The sequence below is a fragment of the Prionailurus viverrinus genome, chromosome D1 (genome assembly GCF_022837055.1).
Source record: "Prionailurus viverrinus isolate Anna chromosome D1, UM_Priviv_1.0, whole genome shotgun sequence".
NCBI classification, from domain to species: Eukaryota; Metazoa; Chordata; class Mammalia; order Carnivora; family Felidae; genus Prionailurus; species Prionailurus viverrinus.
The window spans coordinates 38,806,972-38,834,698 of NC_062570.1; the positions used below are offsets into that span (position 1 = coordinate 38,806,972).

Sequence of the window (27,727 nt, forward strand, 5' to 3'; positions counted from 1 at the left end):
TGAGTTGTCAGTAATTACTTTATTGAGCATTGCAAGGTGCACAGCATTGTACATAGCTTGAAAATGTCCAATTGGCTTTTGTCACACCCTCCAGAAAGGCTTCCCTAATTTCCATGGTTTTGTGGGCTTTCTTCCTGTGCTTCAGGGGGCACGTTCACTGCAGCACCAGCCATGATATGTTACAGGTTATCCATTGTACCGTGTGTTCTCCTCCACTAGATTCCTGAACTCCTCCAAGATGGGATCCGTGTATCGCTGATCTCTGCAACTCTGCAACCTCGATGTTCAAAAATGCATGTTTGACAGATGAACGGCTGACTGAATGACGAGTGCTTCATTCTAGTTCCTTCTCCCAACTCGCTAGTCTGCATTGAGGTGGAAGTGCTGATGGTGAGTGAGAAGCCAACATTCAAAAGGCACAATGGAAAACAGGAGTGTCCAAAGGTGTGGCTGATCCACAGACTAGAAAATTAGCTCCATAATGAGGAAGAGTTGGCTGACCTCTCGTGGGCCTGAGAAAATAACAGAGCCACAGAAAAGTCTTCAAGCCAGAGACAGGGTTCATCGATCCGGATTCACACCTCAAATTCTCATCTCAAAGCCCAAAGTAGCTTGGTTGGCAAGGTCAGCAGTCCAACCACCTGCTAGAGCCAGCTCTGGTAAACGAGAGGCACAGCCAACCCTCGCGATCCAGAGTGGAGGGTCTCGGCCACCTAACCTTAAGGATATATTTTGCTTTATTATTCATTCCCAGATTTCACAAAAGGCCACACAAGAATAAATAAATAAGACACTAAACAACTACAGATGAGAAAGAAGCCATTTCCAAATGGCTCTCAAGAAGCAGTTTGGATGCCCTGTTCCTTGCATGGTGCCAAGAGGCTCAAGCTGCCACGGATGCCCCCTTTGGGCCTCGTCGGTATGCAAATATATACTGTGAGGGAATACAGATTCTGCGGGAGGCAGTAAGCATGAGGCTGTGCATGGACGGCTAATCATTTCATCACCTAGGCTGAATCCCGTTGATGAGTCAGGGCCTAGACTCTGTTTGATGGATGACGGAGAAAGCCCTGCCAATGGTCCAAGGAGGCAGCTGAGTAGTAACACACACGCACACATTATCTGACATCCCAGGTGTGGCAGGACAGGTACAAAAGACCTTGGCTCCTGGTCTCTCATCAGCTAGCAAAGAAACTAAAGGCAAACCTGGCCCCTCCCTGTGCCTGGGTTTCTTCATCAGTTCGGGGTTTGGCCAGACCATCTCTCTTGTTACTTCGTAGATTCCCTTCCCTTCTGCCAGCAGGATTCTTGACCCCTTAGTACCAAGGCAAACCCCCACCCCTTACTACCAAGGCGTGCACCTCCACGCTGCTGAAATGAAGGGAAGCCCAACTACAGATGTTCACATTCACGAACAGAAGTGTTGGTAAACTACTGCTCAAGATTCTTGGATAAATCTAGCGAATATCCCCCTATCATGGACTAGTCCGGTGTTCGTAATCCCCAACATTGTACCGCCAACTGGTCAGGAGAGCTACGCTTCTACTGGGTGCAATTCAATTATTTTTCGGCAAAATGTAAGTCACTACACTCACATTTCTTGTCTACTGACCAGCTGCAGATAGCTAGCCCATTATTCTCTCCTTGTTGCCTTTCTGGATCCCAGGTGTTTGCAACTAACTTTCAGATGAATGGTACCCTGCACTCCCAAGATCAGCATTTTGCACTTGGCCCCTTTCTACCTCACGGCAACTCTTTAGAACGTTCAGAAAAATCCAGATGATTCCAGCTCAGCTGTGGAAGGCAGAGCAAAGTTTGGAAGATACTGCTTTCTCTTTCAGGGCATGATTTAAAATGACAAGTGCTTGATAAAAAAAAAAAAATAGGGATTAGCTCTCAAACCAAACTTGCATTAATGGGAGACTTTTCTAGCCTCAAACACACTAAAAAATTATTTCCTAAGACATAGTGATTCTTATTCAAGTTTATATGTATATAAACTTAGATATATACGGATATGGAATTATAGCTAGAATAGTTTTTCTTTTGTGGCTCTTTTATATACACTTCAACCAAAACAATCATTTAAGGACAGAGGTCTGAGTGCTTTATGGTAATGGGGTACTTGCCTGATATATAACAAAGCCTGATCTAGAATATTAAGGAATACAGATTTTCATATTAGCTTAACATGTCAGTCTTTGGGCCCATTCTTGTCAGCCAGAAATTTAATCTACACCAAGTTAATCCAAGCTTGGCTAAGGATGTTCTCAGACCTGTGGCACCTACTCAGAGCAGGGCTAAGACCCTTGCATTCTCTTCTTCACACCTGAGAGGACTGTACTACACTGTTCAAAGGGCGAAAAAATTTCGCCCTTACATTCAAACTCTGTTATGCCACATTTAACATAACATGCTTATCGTTACCTAAAAGAAAAATGCAGCAAAATTCATCTTTGGAAGAAAAAAACAAACAAACACAAACAACCTTACGGGTCCTTGGAAGCCATGGAAAGCTGAGGGATAGGGCAAATTTTTTATCCCTAAGAAAGTGATTTCAGCAGGGGACCATGTCTGCACATTCCCGAGGTCAGCTGAGTTGGAGAGAAAGAGAAGCAAATGAAAACGAAATCAATCCACAGAATCTCTAGCGGTTTGCCCTCAAGTCTCAGAGAAGAACGGAAACAAGATTCCTTTCTCCTTTGCTTCAAAACTCTTTGGATTCAAGTTGCCTTCTAATTCTTCCCTCCTCTGTAATTCTTAGTTATCACAAATGAACAGCAGAGAATCTCAGGTGGTCCACCCATAGCAGAGTGAATAAAGATTCTAATGCTTTGGAAGTCTGCCCACACCACACAGATGTCCTACACATAATCCCAGCCTCAACCTTTCCCTTAGGTCAAGTCTAAATTATACCATCTTCCTTTGCAAAAACATGCAAATACCCCTACCAACGCTCAAAATAGAGTGGTAATTGACAGTGAACAGAAACCCATTGCAAAGACAAAATATTCCAGCTTTCTCTACTTAAAAAAAAAAAAAATCAAATTCACCGTAACTGGACATGACTGTTTTTTGAGTTCTAGAACTCCCCAGAATTGTCAAAAGTAACCTTATAGCCAATCCTCTTGCAGATACTAAAAAAAACCTGGAATAGGCCACCCATAGTACCAAAAGCGGCGTCAAAGAGCAAAGAGATAGTGCCACCGAGGCCCACTGCAATGTCCCTGCACACAATCGGAACGGCGCCTATGGTGTGCACAGGGAAAGCGGCCACATCCACAAGGACTCGGACGGGAATGCCCAGGACGCGGCAAACGGCCTTGAGCAGGCAACAAAGGATCCGCAGAACGGCCCTGATGATTTTGACCATGACTTTGAGTACCTTCCAGGGAATGCTGGCCAGCTCTTCCCCAATGGCCAAGAAGTAGGAGATGGTGGCCGAACCCAGGCGGTAAAGGCAATTTTCTATGCCATTAATCACTTGCTTGGTAACAAACCACAGGAGGTACATAATGTTCTTCAGGATCCCCACTGCAAGATAATAAAGTAACTGGAAAAGCTTGATGACGGGGGTCACGAGCAGGCCCATAAACTTGCCCCAAAAGCTACTCCTCTCCTCAGAGGCCTCTGGGGGTAACAGAGCAGATCTCTCGCTCTTTGCGCTAGAGCGGGCACTAGCGCCCTCTTCCGATTGCACCGCTCGCTCTTCGTCCTGGACCTGGTTAACCACTTCCAGGATTTTTTTCATTCTCTCCGTGTCTTGCTCGGTTTCGCCGCAGTTGTCCCGGAAGAGCTGAGGGTTAAACGGAAGCAGTTTCTCCAATTCTTTCACCATCACGTCCTCTATGACCTCACCGTCCCGGGTGTGCTTGACAAAGCCCATGGCCCAGCCGCTGCCAGGGACAGCACAACAGGCTGCCAGCCAAACAAACGCAGGGACGGTCACTTTGCCATGAACTCTGCGGTCTGAGGGCACAGCGCCCGTGAGGATATACAGGTCTTCCCCACCGCCACACTGAGGGCCCAGGGCGCGGTCCATTAGGCTGTTGAGATTCATGTACCACCGCTCCCGGAAGGACGGGGTCATCGGAGCTGCATTTGTGAGAGCGAACGTGGCCACGTGGAAATCACTGCCAAGGGAGAACGGGAACAGCTGTCCTCTTTGGTAATCAGAATCCACGTAATCTGCACTCAGGGCCTGCCTGCTCCCCAGGTTGTTCACGGAGGCGATGGCATCAGTCTCATCAGTCCCCTCCTCCAGGTTGCTGGCGGGATCGTCAATCTGAAAGAAGAGAGCAAGGACTGAGATGCGTGCTGTTCACAGCGGAGACGGTGCGCTCGAACCCTTCCGCCAAGGCTCTAGAGTCCCTACGGCACGAGCCCTCCTCGCCCTGGGGTTCGGGAGCGCTTGGTCCTCTGGTGCGCACACGCTTCATCCTAGTATCCCTTGACACTGGTGTTTGAAAGTGGCTTCTAACTAGACTGTTTCCTGTTTTCTGTCCTGCGTACACTCCACCTGGGTAGAACTGCTCTGTGATAACACCTTCTCACACGCATACCCACGCACCCGCACATGCCTGTGCTTGCGCATGCGCCCCCCCCCCCCCATTGGGTATTACATTATGAAGTCACTTTACCATACCATTTATAAAACATTAAATCCCAGGGTCTTATGGTAGTCTGCTAGCTGACCTCCACTGACAGAAATCCCCATTATGATTCCTATGTCTTGTCTTAAAACCATTTTTTTAACCTATGACAAAACTCTTCTGATCCCAAGGTGACGAGTATTTTAATGTCCTCTGTTACAGCATCATCTGAAACTCTATCGAGTAAAGGCAGCAAAACAGCTTCCCAGCATCTCCATGCTTGCTTAACTCTGCAGAACAAGCATGTCTTGGGAGGCTCCACTTTGTGAAGGAATGTCAGTGTATATGGAATTAAAATACCTAACTCAGGTATGGAAAACCGTCCTAGAAATAGTAAGAGTATTTGATTGAGAAAGTCTAATATATTCTTTGACGCGCTGTCATGCAAAGGGCAGATGTATTTTTCCACACTCTCTGCATAGTTTAATGATCTGATTATTGCCATGATTATAAATTACTGACAACACTGCTCGCTGAAGACAAAAATACGCCTATGATGTAAGAGGTGATTTCAGATTACATTTCTGGGTGACACTTGTCCTTTTGCACGCACCACTTCATCTTACTCTTTGGTTTCCCAGTGGAACCTGTGGATGGAGGAGCAGGTACAAAGCTCTCTCTGTAATCCACCTCCCGGCTGACCTGGTCCCCCTGGGCCACCCACGTCATTTGATATAGTTCCTGTGTTTAGTGGAAAATTTTTTTCCTAATCACATGTTAAGAGGTTTTAGAAAAATGAACTCTCCCCCTCCACCAGCATCCTGCCCCATAAATAATCTTATAATAAATTCCTTTTTCAAATTTAGTACAAGGAAAAAAAAATTGTTTCTCTCAATGAGTTGGACTTTATGCCAGACAGTAAAAGCTCTTAAAACCCATGGGATTTTTGTGTGTGTGTGTGTTGGAATTAAATGACAGGAGAGTTTCAATTTTCTTGCCAACATGCATGTAAGAAAAATAGACTGATAGAAAATTGCAGAGGAGCACCGGAGGGGAAATATTCATCCATTCAGTAATATTTATTAAGCGTATATTATGTGGGACCAGTACTATAGAAGGAAGCGTTAGGACTGGTAACAAAAACCACCACCACGGCCATCAACACTTAATGAGCCCAACATGGCACAATTCAAAGAACTTTACATGTTATTACATCAGTGAGTGGCTATGCTAACTACTCACTCATTTAAACTTACAAAAAAACTAGGTACCATGATCACCTTTTGACAGATGAAGAAACTGAGGCACATCAAGATTAAGAAGCTTACTCAAGGCCACACCGTGAGTGGTGGCATTACCATGTGAATGCAGAAAGTCCAGCCTCATGGCTGGTGTCCTTAATCACTGCCTTACTTGCCTCGAAACAGGCCTTCACATTAAGAAATTCACCATCTACTTAGGAAAACAAGACATAGGTACAAAGTGAAATAGGAAACCAAGAGAAAAACAACAGTGCAGTGTGGTTTATGTTAAATGCCAAATACATGCTATGAAGAAAAAGAACAGACCAATTTGAAAGGAAGGAAGGGCACAATGAATGCAGTCAACGATGACTTCTTCCTGAAGAAGGCAGAAGCTGAGGTGGTATTAGGAGGATGTGCAAGACTTGGATAAATTCAGGGAAACAGAAAGGTCAGCAAGGCTTAACAAGACTTCTACACCAAGGCGTCGGGGCAGAGACCAGCAGCCGGTGAGAATCGGATTCTGACTAAGGAAAAGTGAAAGGATGGACTGGAACCGGTGGCAGGAAGCAGATTATAAATGGTCTGATATACAGATAACTCATCACAGGATAATTATCACTACCACCTAGTGAATGCTCACTGCATACCAGGCACCGTGGAAAGCTCCATACAAAGCATCGTTTAAATTTTTTTTAAAGTCCTTATTTATTTTTGAGAGAGAGACAGTGTGTGAGCAGGGAAAGAGCAGAGAGAGAGAGCGAGAGAGAGAGAGAGACAGAATGCAAAGCAGGCTCCAGGCTCCGAGCTGTCAGCACAGAGCCTGACATGGGACTCGAACTCACGAACTGTGAGATCATGACCTGAGCCGAAGTGGGACGCTCAACCCACTGAGCCACCCAGGGGCCCAGTACGAAGCATCTTTTTTAATCCTGATAGGATCCCCATTACCTCGATGTGGCCAAAATTGTAAAGCAGGTTTGCCAATGACTACACTTTGGAAAGCACTGAGCTGCTGCGTTGACTCCTCACATAACCCTCCCAGCGAGGTGTTATCATCATCTTCATTTTACTCGCAGGAACACGAAAAGTTAAGCAGCAGGTACAAGGTCATCCAATATGTAAGTGGCAGGGCCAAGGCTTACACCCAGCTTCTCAGACTCCAAAACCCCAGCTCCGCGCCAGCAGCAGTCCATGCCTCTGGGTAAGGAAGGGAACAGGAGAGCCGCAGGGCGGCCATGCTGGAGGACAGGCAGAGGACAAGAGACAACTGGGAAACACAGATGGAGCCGCAGGAGAATCAGTCATCTAGTGTCACATCAAGAGTCAAGGAAGGAGAAAGCTTTGGCTACAGAAGATCAACAGTGTGGCACCTGCCAGAGGGGAAATGGAAGGATGGGGACGAAAATCAAGGCCTTCGATGATTGCAGAATCCTTAGTGAGACTTCAAAGGGCGATGTCCACAGAGGACTGGGGAAGAAAGACAGGTGGTGGAGGTGACTGGACAGGGCGAGAGCGGGCTGCAGACCACTTGTTTGAGAAGCTTCAGGAAAAGGCAGGGGACGAGCAGGCCCTTTGCTGAGGAGCAGGTCACGGAGATAAGCAAAGATGGTCTTCCGGCCCCCACACACCACCGAGGGAAAGGGGCATTGGGAGGGTGGGGCTGCTCAGGTATCTGTGCAAGGGAGCACTTGGGGGCTTAAAGGCATCTATCTCAGGGGCACAGTGTCACTGAGCAGAGCCCCGGTCCCTGAGGGTTTCTGGGCTGCGAGGTCCATGCAAACATCAGGGACATGAGTCACCTGGTACAGATTTGCCACAGGGGAGTCTGTCACTGAGGGGGGAAGAAGAGCTATTTGTCGACAGTGACAACAGTCTGCAGGAGAACAACAAACATGGAGGCTCGGCAGCCGTACTCTGCCCCCATCCTTCCCCCTTCCTCTTTCTCTCTCTTCTCAATTCCTCCAAGGTTGCAATCATACCAAGTTCACAAGCACCTTCTCTGCAACAGTTCAGAGGCCTGGCAGGTACGGGGGAGTTCCCTTAACCCCCTTCCCAGCAGCAAGCCTGCACAAGGGTGTTGACGAGACACAGGGTCCCACAGGGCCAGAAGACCAGGAGGTCAGTGAGGGTCCCGGTCAAGACCTCCAAGACCAGTCAGGGGGCTGTGCCATGGGGCAAGAGAGTGGCTGCAGCCCTGAGAGTGTGCACAGGGTCCCAGAATGTCCCAGAAGCACAGCGGCATGGACGCTTCGCAAGAGGGCTGGGATGCCCAGGTGGGGAGGATGGGAATGTGGGAGAAGCTCATCACTAGTCACCAAGATTACTTTTAAAGAGCACACACACAATGGATCCAACAGAAGATGATACTGGGATTGGAGAGGGGGCGGTGTCTGCATATGCAGGAGAACAGGCTCTTGGGCATTTGTTTCATATATTTTTACAGACTGTAAGGAGCACGAACACTGGGATCATCTCTCTTCAAGTTTATTTATTTTGAGAGAGAGGGAGAGAGAAACCAGGGGAGGGACCAAGGGAGAGGGAGAGAGAGAATCCCAAGCAGACTCCACGCCATCAGCACAGAGCCTGATGCGGGGCTCGATCCCATGAACCGTTATATCATGACCTGAGTCGGATGATCAATCAACTGAGTAGCCCAGGTGCCCCCAGGACCATCTCTTGTACTTCGTCTGCATAAAGCATAATGGAGACTCTGCGTATTTTAGGTTCTTGGTGGGTGTTGCTTATTAGTATTCTGGTGGTGAGGACACCAATGCCACAGGGGGATGGGACAGCAAAGGGAATGATACTGGGAGCACATGGAGAAGAGTCAGCCGGAGGTGAAGGGACCTCTCCTGAGAACATGGTGGGAAGGGGAGGGGACATGGGGAATTGGTACGGGTCAGTTCTCTGCCGTAAGTGGGGATATGGAGGCAGAGCGTCAGGAGGGCAGGGAAGGTCTGCCAGCCTGTGGTGGTCACCGTGGCAGGGAATTCATGAGAGAGGGCAGGAAAGACGCTGGAAAGAAGCGAAGGCTCCATGGAAGCCAACCAGGATGGGGACAGACCAGCTGTGCTTAGGCCAGAGTTACAGTTTTTATCCTGCTTTTGTGCACAGCCGTGACCCACAGGTCAGGGACAGGTGCAGAGAAAGAACTGGTGGGATTGAAGTGGGGCGGCCTTGGCACTGCAAACAGAATTGAAGCACCTCAGAGTCCAGGTGGGCAGGGACAAGAGGGCGGCAGGTGGCAGCCACTGGCACTGCTGATGGAGAGACTTGAGTGGGTGCGAGCGCAGGTGACGAGCAAGATGGGCTCAGGGGACGTGGACCGGGGAGGCTGGGGAGTGGCAGCCAGGTGTGGCTGAGGGGGACGGGACACAAGTGGATGGTCGATTTAGGCAAACAGAGACAACGTGGGGGGACAGCTGGCAGGCACTGAAACTATGTTTCTCCATCTGTCCATCCCACTCTATTGAAGGGTACGAGACAGTGCCCGATCACCTCTGTGCTCCTGCAGCCAGCACAGCGGCCCTTTGCCATCGGGGAGTGACCGGCAGTTGTTGCAAGAGTGACCTCATTTGACCTCTACAACAATCTTCTGATGCACATCATCTCTTGCAATTTGCAGATGAGAAAGAGAGGCTCCAGAGAGGTCAGCTCGTCCTCTGGTTCTGCTACACGATCCGCCGCATGGAAAAGGTGGTCATCTAGAAGGATCATCAAAACGGTTCTGGAACTTTGTGATGATTCGGAAAGGGGTGGTGTTTCCTCCCCCTGGAGAATCTTAGCCTGAGGCTAGATAAGCTCTCGGCTGGGCTGATTCAGATAAGATCCTGTGATCAGGAGAGACCCCCCCGTGAGCGCCTACCTACTCTGTGGGGACAAACAGGCTGTTCTTTTGGGAGTTGTTTTATTTTCAACAAGAGTTAAGTAATTGAATGAGCAGAACAGCTGGTATTCAGATTTTGCCTCTGCGCTGAACTATGATACACACACACATACACACACGCACACACACACACAGGGACATTAAAAAGATGCTATCATCCTGCTGCCCACCACAAAGTGGGTAAGAGGGCCCCTCCTTACAAGGAACATGAGTGCAGCTGACAGCGGTGACATTGGATGATCTTATCAGACCTGGAGCTGGATGCGCAAACAGGGCCTCTGCACAGTCACGCGCATCAGAATGAACTAGATCTGAGGCCTTGGGTGAAGTCTGAGACAATGTACTTGCCATGGAAAATATGCAGCTCGAGGAAAGAGCTGCCTTTCAGAAAAGTAGCAGGAGGCTGGTGAAGCCTCCATAGCAAATGAGGGGCGTTTGAGGAAGGACAAACCGTAAGACCTTTCAGCTCTCAGGAAGGGAATAAACAGTTCCGGCCCACCCATTTAAGAAGAAAAAAAAATCCTCCCTATTTGGCATCCAAAATATTCTCTATCCCCTTGGGAACAGAAACAGCTTTAGAAGACCTACTAGGATTTTTTTCTTTTTTCTTTTTTTTTTTTTTCCTTTTGAAAGAGAAACACAGGGCTTTTCATTTCCTGACCAGCCCTTTTGCACTCAGGCAGGCCTTGGGGTGCCCTCCGCCTTCCTCCCTGTGAATCACCCTTCCTCTGGGCCCCCAGGGCCGCTCACACACCTTCCTGCCTGGGGAGGAGCAGGCCTTCCAGCTCTCCTGGTGCTGTGCACACAGTAGGTGTTCAGCCCGTGTCCAGGGTATGGAGGTACAAAGATAAGCTGCGTGAAGGGTTCTCTCCCCCCAAGTCAGAAGATGATGGAAAAGAAAGAATCAAAGGATGTTCCACTTCCATTTCAACCTTTTCTTGAAAATTTAAAAAAATGAAAAAAAAAGGGGGGGATCAAAAAATGCACCAACCCTAAACTGGCAATACACAGCCGGGCCAGCAAAGGACGCCTGAGGGGAGGCCCATGGGTGGCCTCAGGGACAGACAAGCTCCCGTGGGACTCCTCTGGCTCCTCCTTCTCATGCCTAACTCCAACTTTCAAACTCCTGCTGGGAGTCTACAAAAGTGCCCGAGTCCTTTAAGACCTTTCCAGAACTGCAGTACCTTCTCAGGTTACATCATCCCTGGTCTTCTTTGGTTTCCTTCCTCATTACTCACTGCAGCCTGTTTTCCACTCTGTTCTCTGCTTTCTTTTCCAGAGCAATTATTCTTAGCACTTGACCGTGGGGTACGGAATTCCAAAAAGTCTGTTGAGACATTTCTTCCGTTTCTAACTTTTTCCACCTTCTGAGTTCAGACAAGATTAGAGGTTCTTGGGTCTGGCTGCCTGTCAGAATCACCTGGAAGTTTTACATAAAATATGTCCAGGCCTCGCCCCAGACCAATTAAATGAGAATTCTGGAGTAGCGAGAGGGCTGGGCATCTAGGATGTTTTTAAAGTTCTCCAGATGATTCTAAATTGAGAACCCGCTGGGCTAGATCTTTATCAGATTCTCATTCATCATATGGGTCCCTGGTGGCATTCACTCCTGCCCAGATAGCCACTACAAGAAATGAGTGTTGTCTCCTTAAATCAGTAGTTTTCAGAATTTAGTTTGTGTTAGAAGCACCTTGGTCCCTGTTAAAAATGCAGATTCTTGTGTTTCACACCAGAGGTATATTCAGCAGGACTGGAGTGGGGTTCAGAAGTGCATTTTTAACCACCACCCCAGGTGATGCTGATGCAGGGGGTCCATGAACCCCACACCAAAAAACAAATGTTTAAGTCACCGTTGGGTAGTGCCTCGCTGGGCTTAAAGATTCACATGACGGGCGCCTGGGTGGCTCAATCGGTTAAGTGTCTGACTTCGGCTCAGGTCATGATCTCGCGGTCTGTGAGTTCGAGCCCAGTGTCGGGCTCTGTGCTGACAGCTCAGAGCCTGGAGCCTGCTTGGGGTTTCTGTGTCTCCCTCTCTCTCTGTCCCTCCCCCGCTCGTGCTCTGTCTCTCTTGTTCTCAAAAATAAATAAAACATTAAAAAAAAATTAAAATAAAAAAAGATCCACATGATCCTTGCGATTTGTGAGAGTATTATTCACAAATTGCAAGAGCTATGATGACAATACCAAGGGAGAGAATAAAGTATTATAGGGCCATTTAAATCCTCCACCTGTTGGAGCAGTGAATATTCTGATCATCAAAATGTGTAAACATGGATTTCCTACCTTATCCATCCACAGAATAAGAAGTCCTTTTTTTGCTACTTACACTCTTTTGAGCAGACCTCACTATTCTAACATCTTCAACAGTATCCTATATTGCCTGGTTAAATGGCAAACAGGTATATTCAGAAGGCCTCCCCACCCCCTCCAATCTCTTCTCTCAAATCTTCCCTTTCATTCAGCCAAAACAGGCCAATCCGTTCCCAACAACGTCAGTTATATGGATGTAACGTGAGTGTTTCCCTGCTTCCCCCTGTATGGGCACCCATGACTTCAGTGGTGGGGGTGCCTCACCACTCCTCTCTACTGCTTGAACTCCTCCTGGGCGCTCAGGCCCAGCCCCAGCCTCACAGCCCCCATGCCGGGGGTGTCTTTTGGCCTCCCTGATCCTTTCTCCACTCCTCTCTGCCCTGCTCTGTGCCCCAGGAGGCTGGCTCACATCATCTGAGCTCTCATGCCCTCTGGCTTCTGCCTGGAGCAGCCAACAGAAGGGTGGGAAGAGAGAGACCAGAGTATGTATTCCTTGGCTCCCCCTGCATCTGGCTGCTGCAGCTGTGGCTCTGGCTGAGTTTCTGGGCAGTCATGGCTCTCACCAGGCTCCCGCCTGACCCCACGGGCTTGGGATGGTCACAGGTCCCTGCAACGGCTAGGCCCCAGGCGCTTTACCCCGTCTCGTTGACTCCCTTAGTTCTCTGTAAATCGTTTCTTCATTCAATTCTGTCGGTTAAACTACTTTGAGAGTTCCATCTGTTTCCTGCCAGGACCCTGGGTTGAGACAGCCTCTGTGAGTGCTTTCCCAAGATCACAGCTCACCCAGTCCTGGGAGGATCAATTCCACCTCAGGGCCTCTGTGGCATGAATTACACACACAGTTGGTACACAGAACCAGTTCTGTTGAGTAGTGAAGGTCCCTCGAGTAATCTAATATGGCCGCCCAAACCAGGCTCCCGCAACCACCAGGTGTATCAGCCCTCGTCAACATGCCATAGTCAACTTCTGTTTCTAAATTAACTGAGTATTTCAGATACTATCTCTAAAAACAGCATTTCTTACCACATGACCTCCTCCTCCTCACCCCCTTGCCAGTCACAACCAAGGGATGGCCAATCTGGCCAGCAACCAATCAGATGGCTCTCTTAGGTTTTTAATCCAACATAATCCAAGAAACTCAGAGACAGACAACAATTAGAGTATGAAGGCTGCTACATGCAGTTTAGAGTTGGTAGTCAGGCTGACCCATGGGAAAGCAGGAAAACTAGTTAAAAGAGGAGAGTAGGATAAAGACCCTAAAGTCTGTGGGACCATTTGGTTTCTAGAAGTTTCTGAGCTCTGGTTCCTTTGAGGCCTGTGTGTACCTCCGTTGCTATGTCTGTGAATCTATCAGTCATCTGTTACAACAGCCCTACCCTTCACCTGAATAAGCTTGAGTAAGTTTATGATTCATGTACCAACTAGCCCGAAGCATCAGGAGAACCCAGCAAGCCCCCTGTGGGAATTGGGGCAAGAACCTTACAGACATGGAACTTCCCAGACACCTGGATTAAATCTCAGGAACGAAGGAAAGAGACAAGGCTGTCCTGGTTCCAGAAGTCTCGGAACAGACCAGAGGGGGCACCCTACAGACCAGAGAGAAGGAACTTCTACTAAATTCTTCAAGAAAGAATGCATCAATGGGCTAAGTAACATGGAGGACAGCATAGGAGCCACAGAAAAGGCTGAGACCAGTCACAAGAAAGGTAGCATTGGAGCAGGAGTATGGATTTTTGGTTTTTGTTTTTGGCCAGCTCGTATTTTATTAGAGAAATCCAGGATTACAAAGGACTTTAGAGTTGACCTTTGGACCCTTCTTTTTACCGAAGGTGGGTACAACACTGACAAAGCCCCAGTTTTGTTGGTTTTATTGCATCTGCTGCTTGGCCCGACCTCTTCCTCTTCCATTTGGCCACCTTAGGAGTCTGACCTCTCACTTTCCCATCACAGGCCAGGAAACCATTTCAGAAATAATACTGGGTCAAACCTAGGAGTATGGTCAGCCTCATCCTGGTTGTCTCCAAGGCAGGCATGGTCTGGGAAGCAAAGGTGACTTGTTCATTCAACATGCTTAACGTATATGTAGTGAGGGCTTGGACACAATGCAGAGTGGCCTTTGTACACACTGTCACACCGAATCTTCGTCACTCCCGCATGGAATTGGGACAATTAGCCCCGTGCCACAGATAGGGACTGAACTTGAACTCCCTGAGATTCAGTAACATTTCCAAGGTCACACAGCTGATAAATGACAGAGCTGGGACACAGCCCAATTTTGTCTCCCACTAAGACCCATTTTCTGAACCACTCTGTATGCTCGCTCAGTCTTTGCCCTTCAGGGCTAACAGTCTACTAGGAGAGAATTAAGCTGGGGTCACGATCTGCCTTCCTACCTTAAGTAACAAGTTACCTGCGGAAAGGGGCTGGGGCTTGTTCCATGACCACATCTTAGATTCCTAGTTCGTGGCTTAGTACTGGTAATTGAATAAATGGTTTTGGCGTGGAAGAGAATGACGACACCGGGGCGCCTGGGTGGCTCAGTCGGTTAAGCGTCCGACTTCAGCTCAGGTCATGATCTCGTGGTCCATGGGTTCGAGTCCCGCGTCGGGCTCTGGGCTGATGGCTCAGAGCCTGGAGCCTGCTTCCGATTCTGTGTCTCCCTCTCTCTCTGCCCCTCCCCCTTTCATGCTCTGTCTCTCTCTGTCTCAAAAATAAATAAACGTTAAAAAAATTAAAAAAAAAAAAAAGAGAATGACAACACTAATCAAAGAGTCAACCAGGAGCTGGGTACCTGACTACTCATACTCTGCAGTGCTAAAATTCTAGACCCGCTGATCAGGAATGAGTAAGTGAATGAGCAGATAAGAAACGGCGTGGGCTTGTTTCAATCACCGAAAACCCCTGTAATTCCATGCCTACCTCTTAAACCCCAATTCGCTGTCAGAGAACAAATGTGTGATAAACTCTTGTCTCTGTCTGACTGGATGTGACCACATTTATTACGTACAAGAAGAGAGGAAAAACTCAAGCACTGGCCTGTGGCAAGAACAGGGGAGCAGAATGGTACCTAATACTGAGAGCAGCAAAAGCAACAGTAATGGGCCTGGTCAGTGAGCCACTCAGGCATGGAACTGAGGCTGAGATATCACCACTGTCAACCAATTTCAGAGTCACCCTCCTCAGAAAACCAGGAAAGACTCAAAGCCTGTCTCCAAGCAAGATTACGGCTATAAGAGGGGCTCAGTTGGGCGTCCATCTTCAGCCCAGGTCATGGGCTTGAGGTTCATGAGTTCGAGCCCCACATTGGACTCTGCTGTCAGCACAGAACCTGCTTCAGATCCTCTGTCTCCCTCTCTCTCTGCCCTTTACCCCCGTCCCCCAAAAAATAAATTTTAGCAAAAAAAAAAAAAGAGATTACAGCTATAAAAAATAGCCTTTCTCCAAAGCCAACTGGCAAAATCCACCCTTCACTTTAAAGATCACTAGAGAAGAGGACTTCACAGCCCTCGGACCCTTCCCCACGGTGTCATAACTCTCGCTGTCAGGAAATGGCTTATTTGCATCCAACCTAAACCCTCCTCAAACTATTAAATCTTATCCTTGTGTTTTAAGCACAAAAGAGACAGCATGTGCTTCTCAACGCTGTGTAATAAATATGATTTAAGGCTAGTAAATCTGCTCTCGGGCAAGATCATTTCCATGTGTTGGACCTTTCCTCCTGGGTTTTATGAACATCGCTCTTCTTCGAGTTCCTCTCGATGTGAGACTACACGGCAGCATGGCTGAGCGACAGAACACCAGGTTAGACATGAGGAGAGCTGTCAGCTCTGTCACTTCCTTGCCTTGTGACTTTGGGCAGGCCAGCAAGTCTCCTCTAAGAGAAGGATCACCACTGCTCAGGAGCACAGGAAGGGAGAAGAAGGTAAGATTATTTCAGGCTGTCCGTGAGTTACCTGGATGCCGACTTGAAAGAAATAGACTTTGCATGTGGAGGCCCCAGGCCTTCTATTTCTTTTTTTTTTTTTTAATTTTTTTTTTCAACGTTTATTTATTTTTGGGACAGAGAGAGACAGAGCATGAACAGGGGAGGGGCAGAGAGAGAGGGAGAAACAGAATCGGAAACAGGCTCCAGGCTCCGAGCCATCAGCCCAGAGCCTGACGCGGGGCTTGAACTCCCGGACCGTGAGATCGTGACCTGGCTGAAGTCGGACGCTTAACCAACTGCGCCAACCAGGCGCCCCAGGCCTTCTATTTCTAAATGCAATAAATTATTTTTGTGTATGTGCAAATTCACTCATCCAGAGCCCCTCCACTCTCCCACTCCATGGGTATGATGGTTGTTTGAGGGGCGTGCTAGAGTCCAAAAGGGCCCTGAACCTTGTTGACTAGAATAAAGAGTAGGAGTGCCTCCATGTGTCTCTATGTGTAACAGAAATCTCTGGAATGTTAGCACACACACATGCAAATTGTAAAGATTAGTTCGTTATCTGTGTGAAATGAGACCCTTTTCCTTATATACTTCTAGAATGTTCAAAAAATATTTTTACCATAAGCGTATGTTATGTTTATAATCCTAAAAACCCTTAACATGACAAATAGGGGCCATCACCACACACAGCTGAGATGTATCTCGGGCTGCCGGGCTATAATAGGAATAGGACGGCCCGCCCAGCGTTCGAATTTCACTGTTGCTGTTCAATCCATATTCGCAAAGCGCTCAGCATTCAGCGACACTCCTTAATTACCGCCCAAGTGCTGGCACTGGGCTAGACCGTGGGGCTGGCAAACTACAGCCTGTGAGCCAAATCCAGCCCACCACCAGTTTTCATAAATAAAGTTCCCTTGGAACACAGCCGTGCTCGTTCATGTATGTATTGTCTGTGGCTGTCTTTGTGCTGTAACAGCCCAGCTGAATCGGTGCATCAGAGACTACACGGCTAACAAAGCCTGACGTATTTACTATTTGGCCATTTATAGCAACGGTTTCCCGGTCCCTGCGTTAGAGGGCGAGGATTTGACAGCAACAATAGCCCTGTACCCTGCCCTCACAGACCTTAGAGTCTAGCTGGGTGGCGCTCAGTTAGTTCCGCAAATAACTGTGCAACTGTGACACGCTAGCAAAGAAAGGTATGTTTGGTACTACTAGAGAGTATTCTGGGCAGCTGACCTGTTTGGGAATATCCCAGAAGACGAAAAACAAAACCAAAACAGCGGGTAGCCCTATGATGGGCGTGAAAAAACAGCAGCACCACACCCCACAGAAGTAAGCCAAAGTGGCTAGAAGTAAAGGCCTGGCAATGTGTGTGACACCAGATAAGGCCGGGCGGGGAACGGGAGCCACGCGTGCCGACTCCGGAGACCACGATAAGGCCTTATCTTTATCTGAGGAGAAATGCGGAGCCTTGGAGAGTTTCCGATGAGGCTGTTGGAGGCACGATGGGATTAATGATTTGAGAGTATTTCTCTGGCTTCTGAGTGCAGTAAATTCAGAGATGTGGGTAGAAAGGGTTAACCAATGGGGAAGCTGCTTTGCAGAGCCCTAGAGGAAGGTGAGCAGACTTGGGCCTCCAAAGTGCAGAAGGCAGGGGTCACAGGAGCGAGGTCTGTCCGGCTGAGGTACAAGAGCAAGGTCACCAACCACACCAAACGGTGTGCTTGGCCACGAAGGAGGCCTCTGTCGTCATGGGTGCCACGGCTCCAGATACAGTGGAGACGCTCCAGAACAAGTAAAGGCGTACCAAGGTTCACAAACCCGGCTTTCCCTTCCCCAGCTTCCATGTATCTGGAGACTACAGTGGATGCCCAGTCTTTCAGAAACATCAACAGTGGCCATTTCCTTACATGGCCCAGTTCTATCATGCACCCTGGCCAATCCACTCAAAAAGCTGATGTGATATGGGTTGGCTTCTTCCCTCAGTTATGAATGTTAGGACAAGGAGACTTCCGGAAACCAATGCTGCCATTGCCCAGACACAGCGGGAAGGCTCGTTGGCCAAGCTGCGTTAAAACCAGGTTACCTAGGACGTAAGGGCAAAGGTGAGAACTTGCACAGGGGAAGGACTCCAGTTTACTAACAGTCCTAAAGGCAAAAAAGGAATTTCTGTACTTTTAAAGAGGTGGGGTGTGCTGAGTTGGAGCAAAGTCCCTCTCCTGGTCCCAAAGCAGGGTGTAATACATTACTGGGCTATGCAGTTTCAGAATGTGCTGGGCTCAGCCTGGCTTTCCTTCTCTGGGGAGCCAGGTTGGGTGCACCGGAGGGATTCTCGCACTCGCTAGGACCGACGGATGGATGAGTGGGTTCTCTCTCTCTGTTCCAGAGGTGGGGCTCTGGAGGGTGTAATTTGCTGGCACCTTTTCCCTCAGGCAACTGGCACCTGGTCAGGAGCTGGGCTGTCAGGCTCATGCGTGGCACCCAGCCCACCTCCAGCAGCCAACAGCTCCACGCCCTGACAAGACCCAAGACCCCGCCCTTATCCTGGCCACGCTCACCGAGACTCGGACGATCCTTGTGGCTTGAAGGAGTTTTTAGGTGATCCACTGGGGAATCACCTTATAGAGAATGTCTGCTTGCATAACGGCCATAGGAATGCCCAGGACGGATTAGAACGGAGCAAGACTGCAAAAGGAGGCAACAGCGCCCTCAGCCCGATGAGGCACTGACAGATCCTGGGACCTGCCGTGGCTACAGGCACGAGGGTGCTCCTGGAGGCGGCGGGCACTGATGTTCATTGGCACGTGGCAGTGGGGCTGGGAACATGCTCTGCTGTAAAAAATCCTGATGGGGGCGGGGCGGGGGGGGCGCCTGGGTGGCTCAGTCAAGCGTTAAGCTCAGTTAAGCTCAGGTCGTGAGCTCGCGGTTCGTGAGCTCGCGGTTCGTGAGCTCGCGGTTCGTGAGCTCGCGGTTCGTGAGTTTGAGCCCCGCGTCGGGCTCTGTGCTGTTAGCGCAGCACCTGCTTTGGATCCTCAGATTAAGTGAGATTACGTGTGAAAACACACCTAGAAAAGTGCCCTGTGTGATAAAGTACTCAGAGTTCTAGCTCTCCTCAACACCCAAAGGCATCTCACCCTTAGCACATCTAACACACCAGCTCCTCCCTTAGTATCCTCACCTTATTCACAGGCACCCCCTTCTTCCAGTTGTTCTGGCCAAAGTCCTGGGGGTTATCTGTGACTCCTCCCTTTCTCTTGCGCTCGGCTCTTCCTTTAAAATATACTCTGAGCTAGAAAGAATGCCAGCCCAAGTGGTCCAAGCCACCACCATCTCTTGCCAGATTATTGAAACCACCTAGCTAGTCTCTCTGCTCTGCCTTTGAAACCTTACGGTCTATTCTCAATGCAGCAGCCAAAATGACCCTATTAAAATGTAAGTCAGAGCACGTCAAAAACCCTCCGCTCAGGGGCGCCTGGGTGGCGCAGTCGGTTAAGCGTCCGACTTCAGCCAGGTCACGATCTCGCGGTCCGTGAGTTCGAGCCCCGCGTCAGGCTCTGGGCTGATGGCTCAGAGCCTGGAGCCTGTTTCCGATTCTGTGTCTCCCTCTCTCTCTGCCCCTCCCCCATTCATGCTCTCTCTCTGTCCCCAAAAATAAATAAAAAACGTTGAAAAAAAAATTTTTTTTTAATAAATAAATAAATAAATAAATAAAACCCTCCGCTCAAAGTGGGCACCATGGTATCCCATCTCATCCCATCTCACTAAGAAACCAAAGGCACGTTTCTTACAAATAGCCCAGAAGGCCCGAAGTGATCTGCTATCTCCCACACCACCTCTCTGACCTCATCTCCTGCTACCCTCCTCATTTCTCCTTCTCTCGACACATTGGCCTCTTTCTCAAACATGAGGAACACTCTTGCCTCAGGGCCTTTGTACTTACTGTTCTCTGCCTGGAACATCCTCTCCCCAGATACCTGCATGACGGGCTTTGTCACTTCCTTCAGGTGTGTATACAAAGTCACCTCCGCAGTGATGTCTCCCCTGAAAGCCCTTTAAAAACTTCACCTTTTCCCGGATAGGTCAAATCCTCCTGCCTTGCTTTATTTTTCTTTGCCCTTTCACTATTTAACATGCCCTGTCTTTTATTTATTTATTTTATAATCACCTGTGCTCTCCAGTAGATATTAAGCTCCATGAGAGAAGGTATTTTTGTCTGTTTGATTCACTGCTCTATGCCCAAGGCCTAGAAGAGTGCCTCACACATAGCAGATGCTCGAATAAATATTTGTCAATTTAGTGAATTAAGTGACAAAGGGCCCAGGGCTTTGTTAAAGCATTAGGTGTCCCTGCCAACTGAAAATCAATCAAAACTCAAGACCAATCATCCCTAAAATTAAGGTACAAGTCAACTGGAACATGCAATTTACCTTATATTTTCAAATACTATGTCAGCCATCTGTTTACTCTCCAAAATGAAATGTACCATATTTTTCCTTTTGACTGGAAGTATAGAATGTCCTCAGCCTGACCTCTTTTGATTGAGCCACACTTCTGTCCGGCACTGGGTCAATAGAAGCATGGCTGGAATACTAATGGTGCTTCTATTTTTGGTTCGCCCCATGAGTCGTTTCTTTTTTACTTTTCCTTCCTTTCAGTGGCCAGATATATCAGCAGGCAACAGATCATTGCTGCCATCAGATGTCAAGTTCTACAGAATCAAAAGGGTACGTGGCCACCCAGGAGACACGATCTACACCTTGAAGGGGAAACCATTCTTGAACTAACAGTGATTTCCAAGAGCACGGCCAGATCACGGGAAGCAAAACCACTGGCAAATGGGAGGATCTCTTTTCTCATATTCTCACTTGTACTTTAAAAGTTTCACTGACAGTTAAAAGGAAGAGACGTTCGAAACCCAAAGAATACAATCCTTAGTCAAGGAACGATCCATTGAATCACCAGGAGCTAATAACTGAGCTACTGACAGGCTGACACAGGGATTTTCAGAATGGTCCATTAGAAGCAAAGCCACAAAGCATCCGGAGAGCTAGATGAATTCAGTAAAGGAACAGCCCCAGTCAGTCCATTCGGAATCTGGAGAGAAAATACAAACGCTGGATTTGGGAGACGGTACAACAGAGTGGAAAGGGTAGTAAGAGCTTGGGAATCCGACAGCCATAAACTCTAATCCAGGCTCTGCATCTAGCGGCTTGTACACGGTAAGGGATCAGTAAATGATAGCTCCTTTCTGACCTATCCAGATTTAAGTGTGAACACTTGACGAACGGTGTCCACTGGGCTGTTTGAGGACAAAATATCCCTGAAATGTTCCGCCAATGTAGGGCAAGTACCTTAACTTGCCCCTGAGGATGACCACAAGTCAGACGGGAACGCTGAATTCAAAGATGAGGAAAAACCCAGAAAAGGAAAAAAATGCAAGGCAAGGTAGCCTGTGTGACTCTGGCTTTTGCTATCTGCGCCCCGGTAAGGAAGACATCGCGAGTGACTGACTTGGAAAGCATCCCTCTGAGTAGGCGCTTCCCAGACTTCTCACCCGGGCTCAGCACAATAGATTGCAATGAGATTGCTCACTGTTTGTTTTGTGACAACACACCTCTTGGTTACTCTGGACAGGGAGGATCTCAGAGGCGTGGGTTCAAGCCCCACACTGGGTGTAGAGCTTCCTTAAGAAAATAATCTTAAAAATGTAATAGGGGCACCTGGGTGGCTGTCGGTGAAGCATCTGACACTTAATTTCAGCTCAGGTCATGATCTCACAGTCGTGAGATTGAGCCCCACGACGGGCTCCGCACTGGGCACGGAGCCTGCTTGGGATAGCCATCCTTCCACCCTTCCTTCCTCTCTCTTTCTTTCTCTTTCTCTCTCTCTCTCCCCCCTCCTTTTGCCTCTCCCCTGCTTGCACTCTCCCTCTCTCAAAAACAGTAATAAAAAAAGGGGGGCGGGCTCAGTTGGCAGAGCATGTGATTCGATCTCAGGGTTGTGAGTTCAAGCCTCAGGTTGGGCACAGAGCTTACACAAATGAAGTTTTTCAATTAATGACACCAATTAGAGTAAGAACTTAATAAAGTATACACACTAATACTTACTAAGACCTTACTGTACTCTGGGTACCGTGCTACATGTCTGTGTGTGTTACCTTGTGCATTTGTCACAACCACTCTATGAAAAACACTATCATTGCCTTTAACGTACAGATCAGAAAAACAGGACTGGAAGAATGTAAGGTCCCATAGCTTATAAGTGGCAGAGCAGGGGTCTGAATTCAAGTCTCTTAACTAGAAAGTAGTATCGGAATTGTCCTGTTTGCTGTACAGGGATTTAAGTGTATGATGTCTTCTATGTACCTGTTCTCTGACATAATGAAAAAAAAAAGACTGATATTACAATAAAGAATGTGTCTAAGAGTTTCAGGGTGTGTAGGCAAGCAGCCACTGTTAGAAATGAAAGATCCAGAACTTAATCAAGATTCTAAGTTGTGATGACTGTTCACATTTACTAAGATTTGAAATATGACCTTATCGGACCCTTTAGGAAAACGCTTGTGTAGTTCACCAGAACATACCCTTCACTCCAGAGCCACCGACATCTAAGCAACATTTATGTGGCCAAATATGTGCTCCCACTGGTCCTACGACCATTGGGAAAGAGAAATAGAGTAGAAATGAAGATCCCCATATAAAAGAGGAGGAGGAAAGCCCCATGACCATTAACGCAGTGGATTCACTGTGAGGTCAAAGAATCTCCACGACGTACTGAAAGAGCATTGAACTAAGAGCAAAGGGTCATGAGTTCAAATCCAAACTGTGTGACATTGGGCACATCAATTAACCTCTCTTCATCTCTCCAACGAAGACAATGACATCAGAGTATTTTTGTACGATTAAAAAAGTGTAAGCTGAATATAAAGCCAGATCCATTCAGTATTCATGTTTAAAAACTGGTAGGATCTTAAATGTCGGTCTCCAGCATGAATTGACAATGTGCTTGAAAGGCATCACCGATACCTTATCCAAAATGTCTTCCATTAAATGGCAAGGAATTGAGAGACTAAAAGGTGTGAGGCTCCTGGTACCATACCAGAAACCAGTTCTCAAGTCTCTGGGGTCTTGACTGGAAGCCTTCCAAACCATCCTCATCACGCTAATGGGATTTTCTCATCTCTTTTTTGCCTTTTCCCCCATTCTCAATTTAAACCACATTCCACATAAAACCTACAACAACTCTCTGTTTTCTCAGCTTCCTTTTAAAGTTCTCCTTCTGTGCCTCAGAAGATCCCATTTAAATTCTTCCAGTGTGGGCGGATATGGGGATCCTATATCCGACACCAAGGAGCTGTTGTCTAGACGAGATCCAAGTCATTTGCGTTCCAAAGGCCAGAGCAAGGACTAATGGGGTGGACTCAGAAGAGGGTTCCAGCTCTCCTTATGGACATGTTTGTATTAGCGACTGCTGGCCAGCTATGGGGCAAGCCTCTGAAGCCGTACATGTCCCCCCAAGAAGGCTCAAGCAGAGCGTCTCCCTGACTGCTGCTTGATTGAGCCTAACAGTGAATTATTTTATTCAACACTTATTAAGACTGTCCGTGTCCCAGGCACTTAGGAACATAAGCATGATGAATAAGGGTGCAGCATTCACTTCTCAAGGGCCACTGAGACAGACACATAAGTAGGCAATTCTAAAACAATGTGGGAAGTACAAAAAAGACATAAATTATTGGAGCACCAAGCAATGGACCAAAATCAGGTGGACAATTCTTTCTGGAAGAGATGACACCTGAGAAGTCTTAAAGGACGGAGGAGAGGAAGAAGTGAGGGGCCAGATGGGGGTAGTAAAGAAAGGATTCTGGGCACAGGAAAGGAGCATGGGGTCTGTGGGTGCCTCAGTCATTTAAGTGCTTTTTTTTTTTTTTTAACGTTTATTTATTTTTGAGAGAGAGAGAGAGACAGAGCGTGAGTGGGGTCGGGGCAGAGAGAGAGGGAGACACAGAATCCGAAGCAGGCTCCAGGCTCTGAACTGTCAGCACAGAGCCCATTGCAGGGCTCGAACGCACAAACTGTGAGCTGTGAACGCACAAAATGAGCTGTAGTCGGCGCTTAACCAACTGAGCCACCCAGGCTCCCCTTAAGCATCTGACTGTCGATTTCAGCTCAGGTCATGATCTCATGGTTCATGAGTTGGAGCCTCATGTCAGGCTCAGGGCAGAGCCTGCTTGGGATTCTCTCTCTCTCTCTCTCTCTCTCTCTCTCTGCCCCTCCCCTGCTCATGCTCACGTACGCTCTCTCCCTCTCAAAAATGAATAAATTTAAAAATTAAAAAAAAAGGAATGAGCAGAAGTGACAAACAGTACAGAAGCAGAAGTACAGACAGTACAGTTTTATGAGAGGCAGGCCAGGCGGCTGGATAATACTAGAACATAGAATGTGAGGGTGGGGAGGAGTGAGAACAAGGCTGGAGCTGGAGATAGGAGCCAGGGCACGGACGGCCTTGTAAAACTGCATCCTGCAGAATGAACTTTGTCCTGTAGGTGCAGGGCAGCCAACACCTTGAAGGTTTTAAGCACAAGAGTGCCCAAGTTTCTATGATCTTCAAGTTAGGAGCTTGTTTTTCCCAAGGGAAACTGCAGGACAGCTATGAAAGGTGCTGAATTGGGCTTTGGGAGCCTCGGGGCCAGGGCCGCCCTGACTGACTCATTACCCAAGGCAAGCACCGCGCTCCTTTGGCCTCCTGCCTCTCCCTCGCCAGTCTGCTCTTGGTAAAGCTGACCTCATAAAAAGGTGATGTGGGCACAGGGCAACTCAGCATTACCAAGTGCTCTGAAGCAGCCAGAGGCCCACAGCGAGCCCTGAGCATGGTTCTGCAGCCGGGACCCGGGCGGGGAGGCAGGCCTCCGGGAGCAGGCAGCAGTCAGGTCTGCCGCAGTGTGTCCCCGAGCCGCCTGCAGCTCCTCCTCCCTCCCTCCTTCCTTCCCTGCTTCCTCATGCCCTCTGGCTCCTGGCCCACTTCACCGAGGCCGGGTGGGAAGGGGACCCAAGCCCATCTTGCAGGGGAAAACATCAGCCACTGCCACCTTTCTGAGCTCCCCGGCTGGGACCTCCAGCCTCCTGTACTGTTTCCAAACCACTGTTCATCTCGACGCTTCGAGATGCCATTTGGAACAATTTCCCCCCTCCTCTCCCATCCCCTTCCTCATTTCCTGCCCCGGGGGCTCCACCGCCTGGATGACTCAGTTCTGCCCACGAAACCTGCTCCTTTGTGACTCCTTCTGTAACTGCATAAATGGCTCTGCCTCACTACACCTTCCTTAATCACTCCTTCACACCCGACCTCTCCCTTCCATTATTCCCCTTTACTCTGAACACTTGAGCAGACTGGCACCTGCGTACTTCTACTAGTGTAGTAATCCCAACCCCTCCCCACGCACTAACCCCTGAAGCCGCCACTCTCACTCTTGATGTTCCTCCTCCTTTCTGTCTCTCTTCTGAACTCTGCCTCATCCTTCCAGGCACAGCACCAATGTCACGCTGACCCTAAGGCTTTCCCCTATCACCCTGGAGACAGGTGAAATCTAGTAGGATTTTGTTTACCTTTATGGGTTTCGCTTATGTCCTAAAAACAGCTGGTACTTATATGCCAGGCATCTCTTAGGGAACTTTATATAGTAACTCATTTAATCCTCAACACCACCCCGTCATTAGCTCTAAAATAACCTGGCCAAGTTTACAGCTAGCTGAGAGGAGCTGATTCTCGAACCCACGCAGTCCAGCTCTCATCAGCTGATTCTTCACCTGCACGCTAGGAAACCTTACAGCTCAAGGGGCATCCTCTGTTCTCCTGGTACCCTAACAGCCTGGCACCCAGCAGGTGACTGATGACTAAATGTGCTCTGAATTGAACTCAAATTTGTTTAGCGTGCCTCCCTGTGTCCTCCTCGCCATGTGTATGGTCTCTTTAAGCTGTCCACGAGACCCTCAAGGAGAAAGGACTAGATCATCTGTTTCTCGACAGGGGCACAATCATGACGCATAATGATCTGGGGGATATGCAGAGAGCTCGAGGGGGTGCAGCTGAGGGCAAACTAAGTTTAGATCAATATATATCTTAGGTGTGTACAACTGAGAAAGGTTTTTTCCAATGCCTGATCTCATAGGCCCTGACATCATAGGCTATGGAATGGACACGGAGAGGAAGGTAAGAAGACTGAGGTGCAAGAGTGCATGAGACCCGGCCAAGCTCTCAGAGCTAGAAATATCTGAATGACATTGCAGGGATTACAACCCAGGGCTCTGAATGAAGCACCTGAAAGCCAATCTGTTCGCCCATGTGGTTTTGGCCAGCTGTGACTATCAGGAATGAGTGGGTTGAGTGGGTAGCTCTGCTCCCAGCTGGGGGGCCGGGGGGGGGTGGTGGTCTTGGTAGCTGGGGCAGGTGCAGGAGACAAGGTGGGAGGACGGTGAGAACTGACCAAAGGAGAGCCTGGCTGGGTGTGCAGGGAGGGGGGTGGCTAGGCAGACCTGGGGCAGGATGTATTAAGGCAGTTCAGCAGGGCCTCTGGGAACCTTTTACAGTGTTCGATCACTCTCACCCGACAGTACAGAACACTCATGACATGATTTCCACGTGGTCTGATAACGTAGCTAGGAAGAGTCAGGTAAAACTTGTCTGCCCTTCCCAATAGTTGGACAGTTTCCCTACGATTTGTAACTCTCCCATTGCATTTCTACAAATATGTGCCTTTATGGTCCTAACTCAACGCAACTTCAGACCGAATGTACTCGATGTCGTGTGCACAAGGGGTTTTTAGGCCCAGGTGGCCTCTGCAAAAGAGAAGCTTTTCCATAATAGAAAGGGCAGTGAACACCTGCCCCATCTTCCCGGCTGGACAGACTTCCACAAGTCTCTTCACTCCCTGGGCCTTGATCTCCTCTTCTGCAAAATGGGCATGAAAATGCCCACACACCTACCCAGGCCCAAAGAACTGTGGCAACGACCTGCGCCAAGGCCTGGGAGCTCCCAGCCGAGGCTTTCGGCTGATCCGAAATGGTCAGTCTCATGCTCCTCACTGGTCAGGAAATGAATGAGACACTGCAGATGTCTACCCCGAACTGTAGGGGAGAACCACTTCCCACTGGGGGCCTCGGGGTGGACGAGGGCGGCGGCGCGGCTTCTCCGGAGGCTCGCGGATCGCCAGGCTCTTGCTGTGGCGTGGGGGTGGGGGTGGGGTGCGGCGAGGAGGCTCGGAAACCCGGGGTTCCTGACCTAGCCGCGAAGACGCGGGGCCGCCCATCCCCGCCCGCGCCCCCGCCCGCGCGCTCGCCCTCGCCGCGGCTGCAAAGCGCCCTCGGGGGCCAGCCCCGCGCCCGGGCTCGGGCACAGCTCGCTCACCTGCGGCTCCACCAGCCAGCGGGGCTCCGCGCCGCCAGCCGCGGGGCGCGCCGCGCGGAACGCCGAGTACACGGGGATGCGGTCCCGGCTGCTGTACAGGGTGGCGAAGCGCTCCGCACCCGCGGAGCGCTGACAGATCTTCACGTGGGCCTCGGCCGCCAGCCCCGCTGGCGGGGTCCCGGCGTAGAAGAAGCGGTCACATTCGCCGAAACCGGCTTCCTCCTCGCCCACCAGCCGGCCTTCCAGCAGCGCGGCCAGGGCGAGGAGGCTGCCCAGCGCGAGCCAGCGCGCGGGCCGCATGGCGGCCTCTGCGAGCGCGGCGGGGCCGAGCGGCTGCCGGCCGGGGGGCGCGCGGGCTCTG

General features: G+C 49.1%; 1 protein-coding gene across 1 annotated transcript; it reads right to left on the reverse strand.

The window, feature by feature from the left end:
* Positions 1-27,727, reverse strand: ENDOD1 (endonuclease domain containing 1). Its single transcript, XM_047879177.1, has 2 exons — positions 27,367-27,727; positions 1-4,285 (listed from the first exon to the last, which is right to left on the reverse strand). The coding sequence occupies exons 1-2, from the start codon at positions 27,664-27,666 to the stop codon at positions 3,083-3,085; spliced, it is 1,503 nt and encodes a 500-aa protein (XP_047735133.1). The 5' UTR covers positions 27,667-27,727; the 3' UTR covers positions 1-3,082.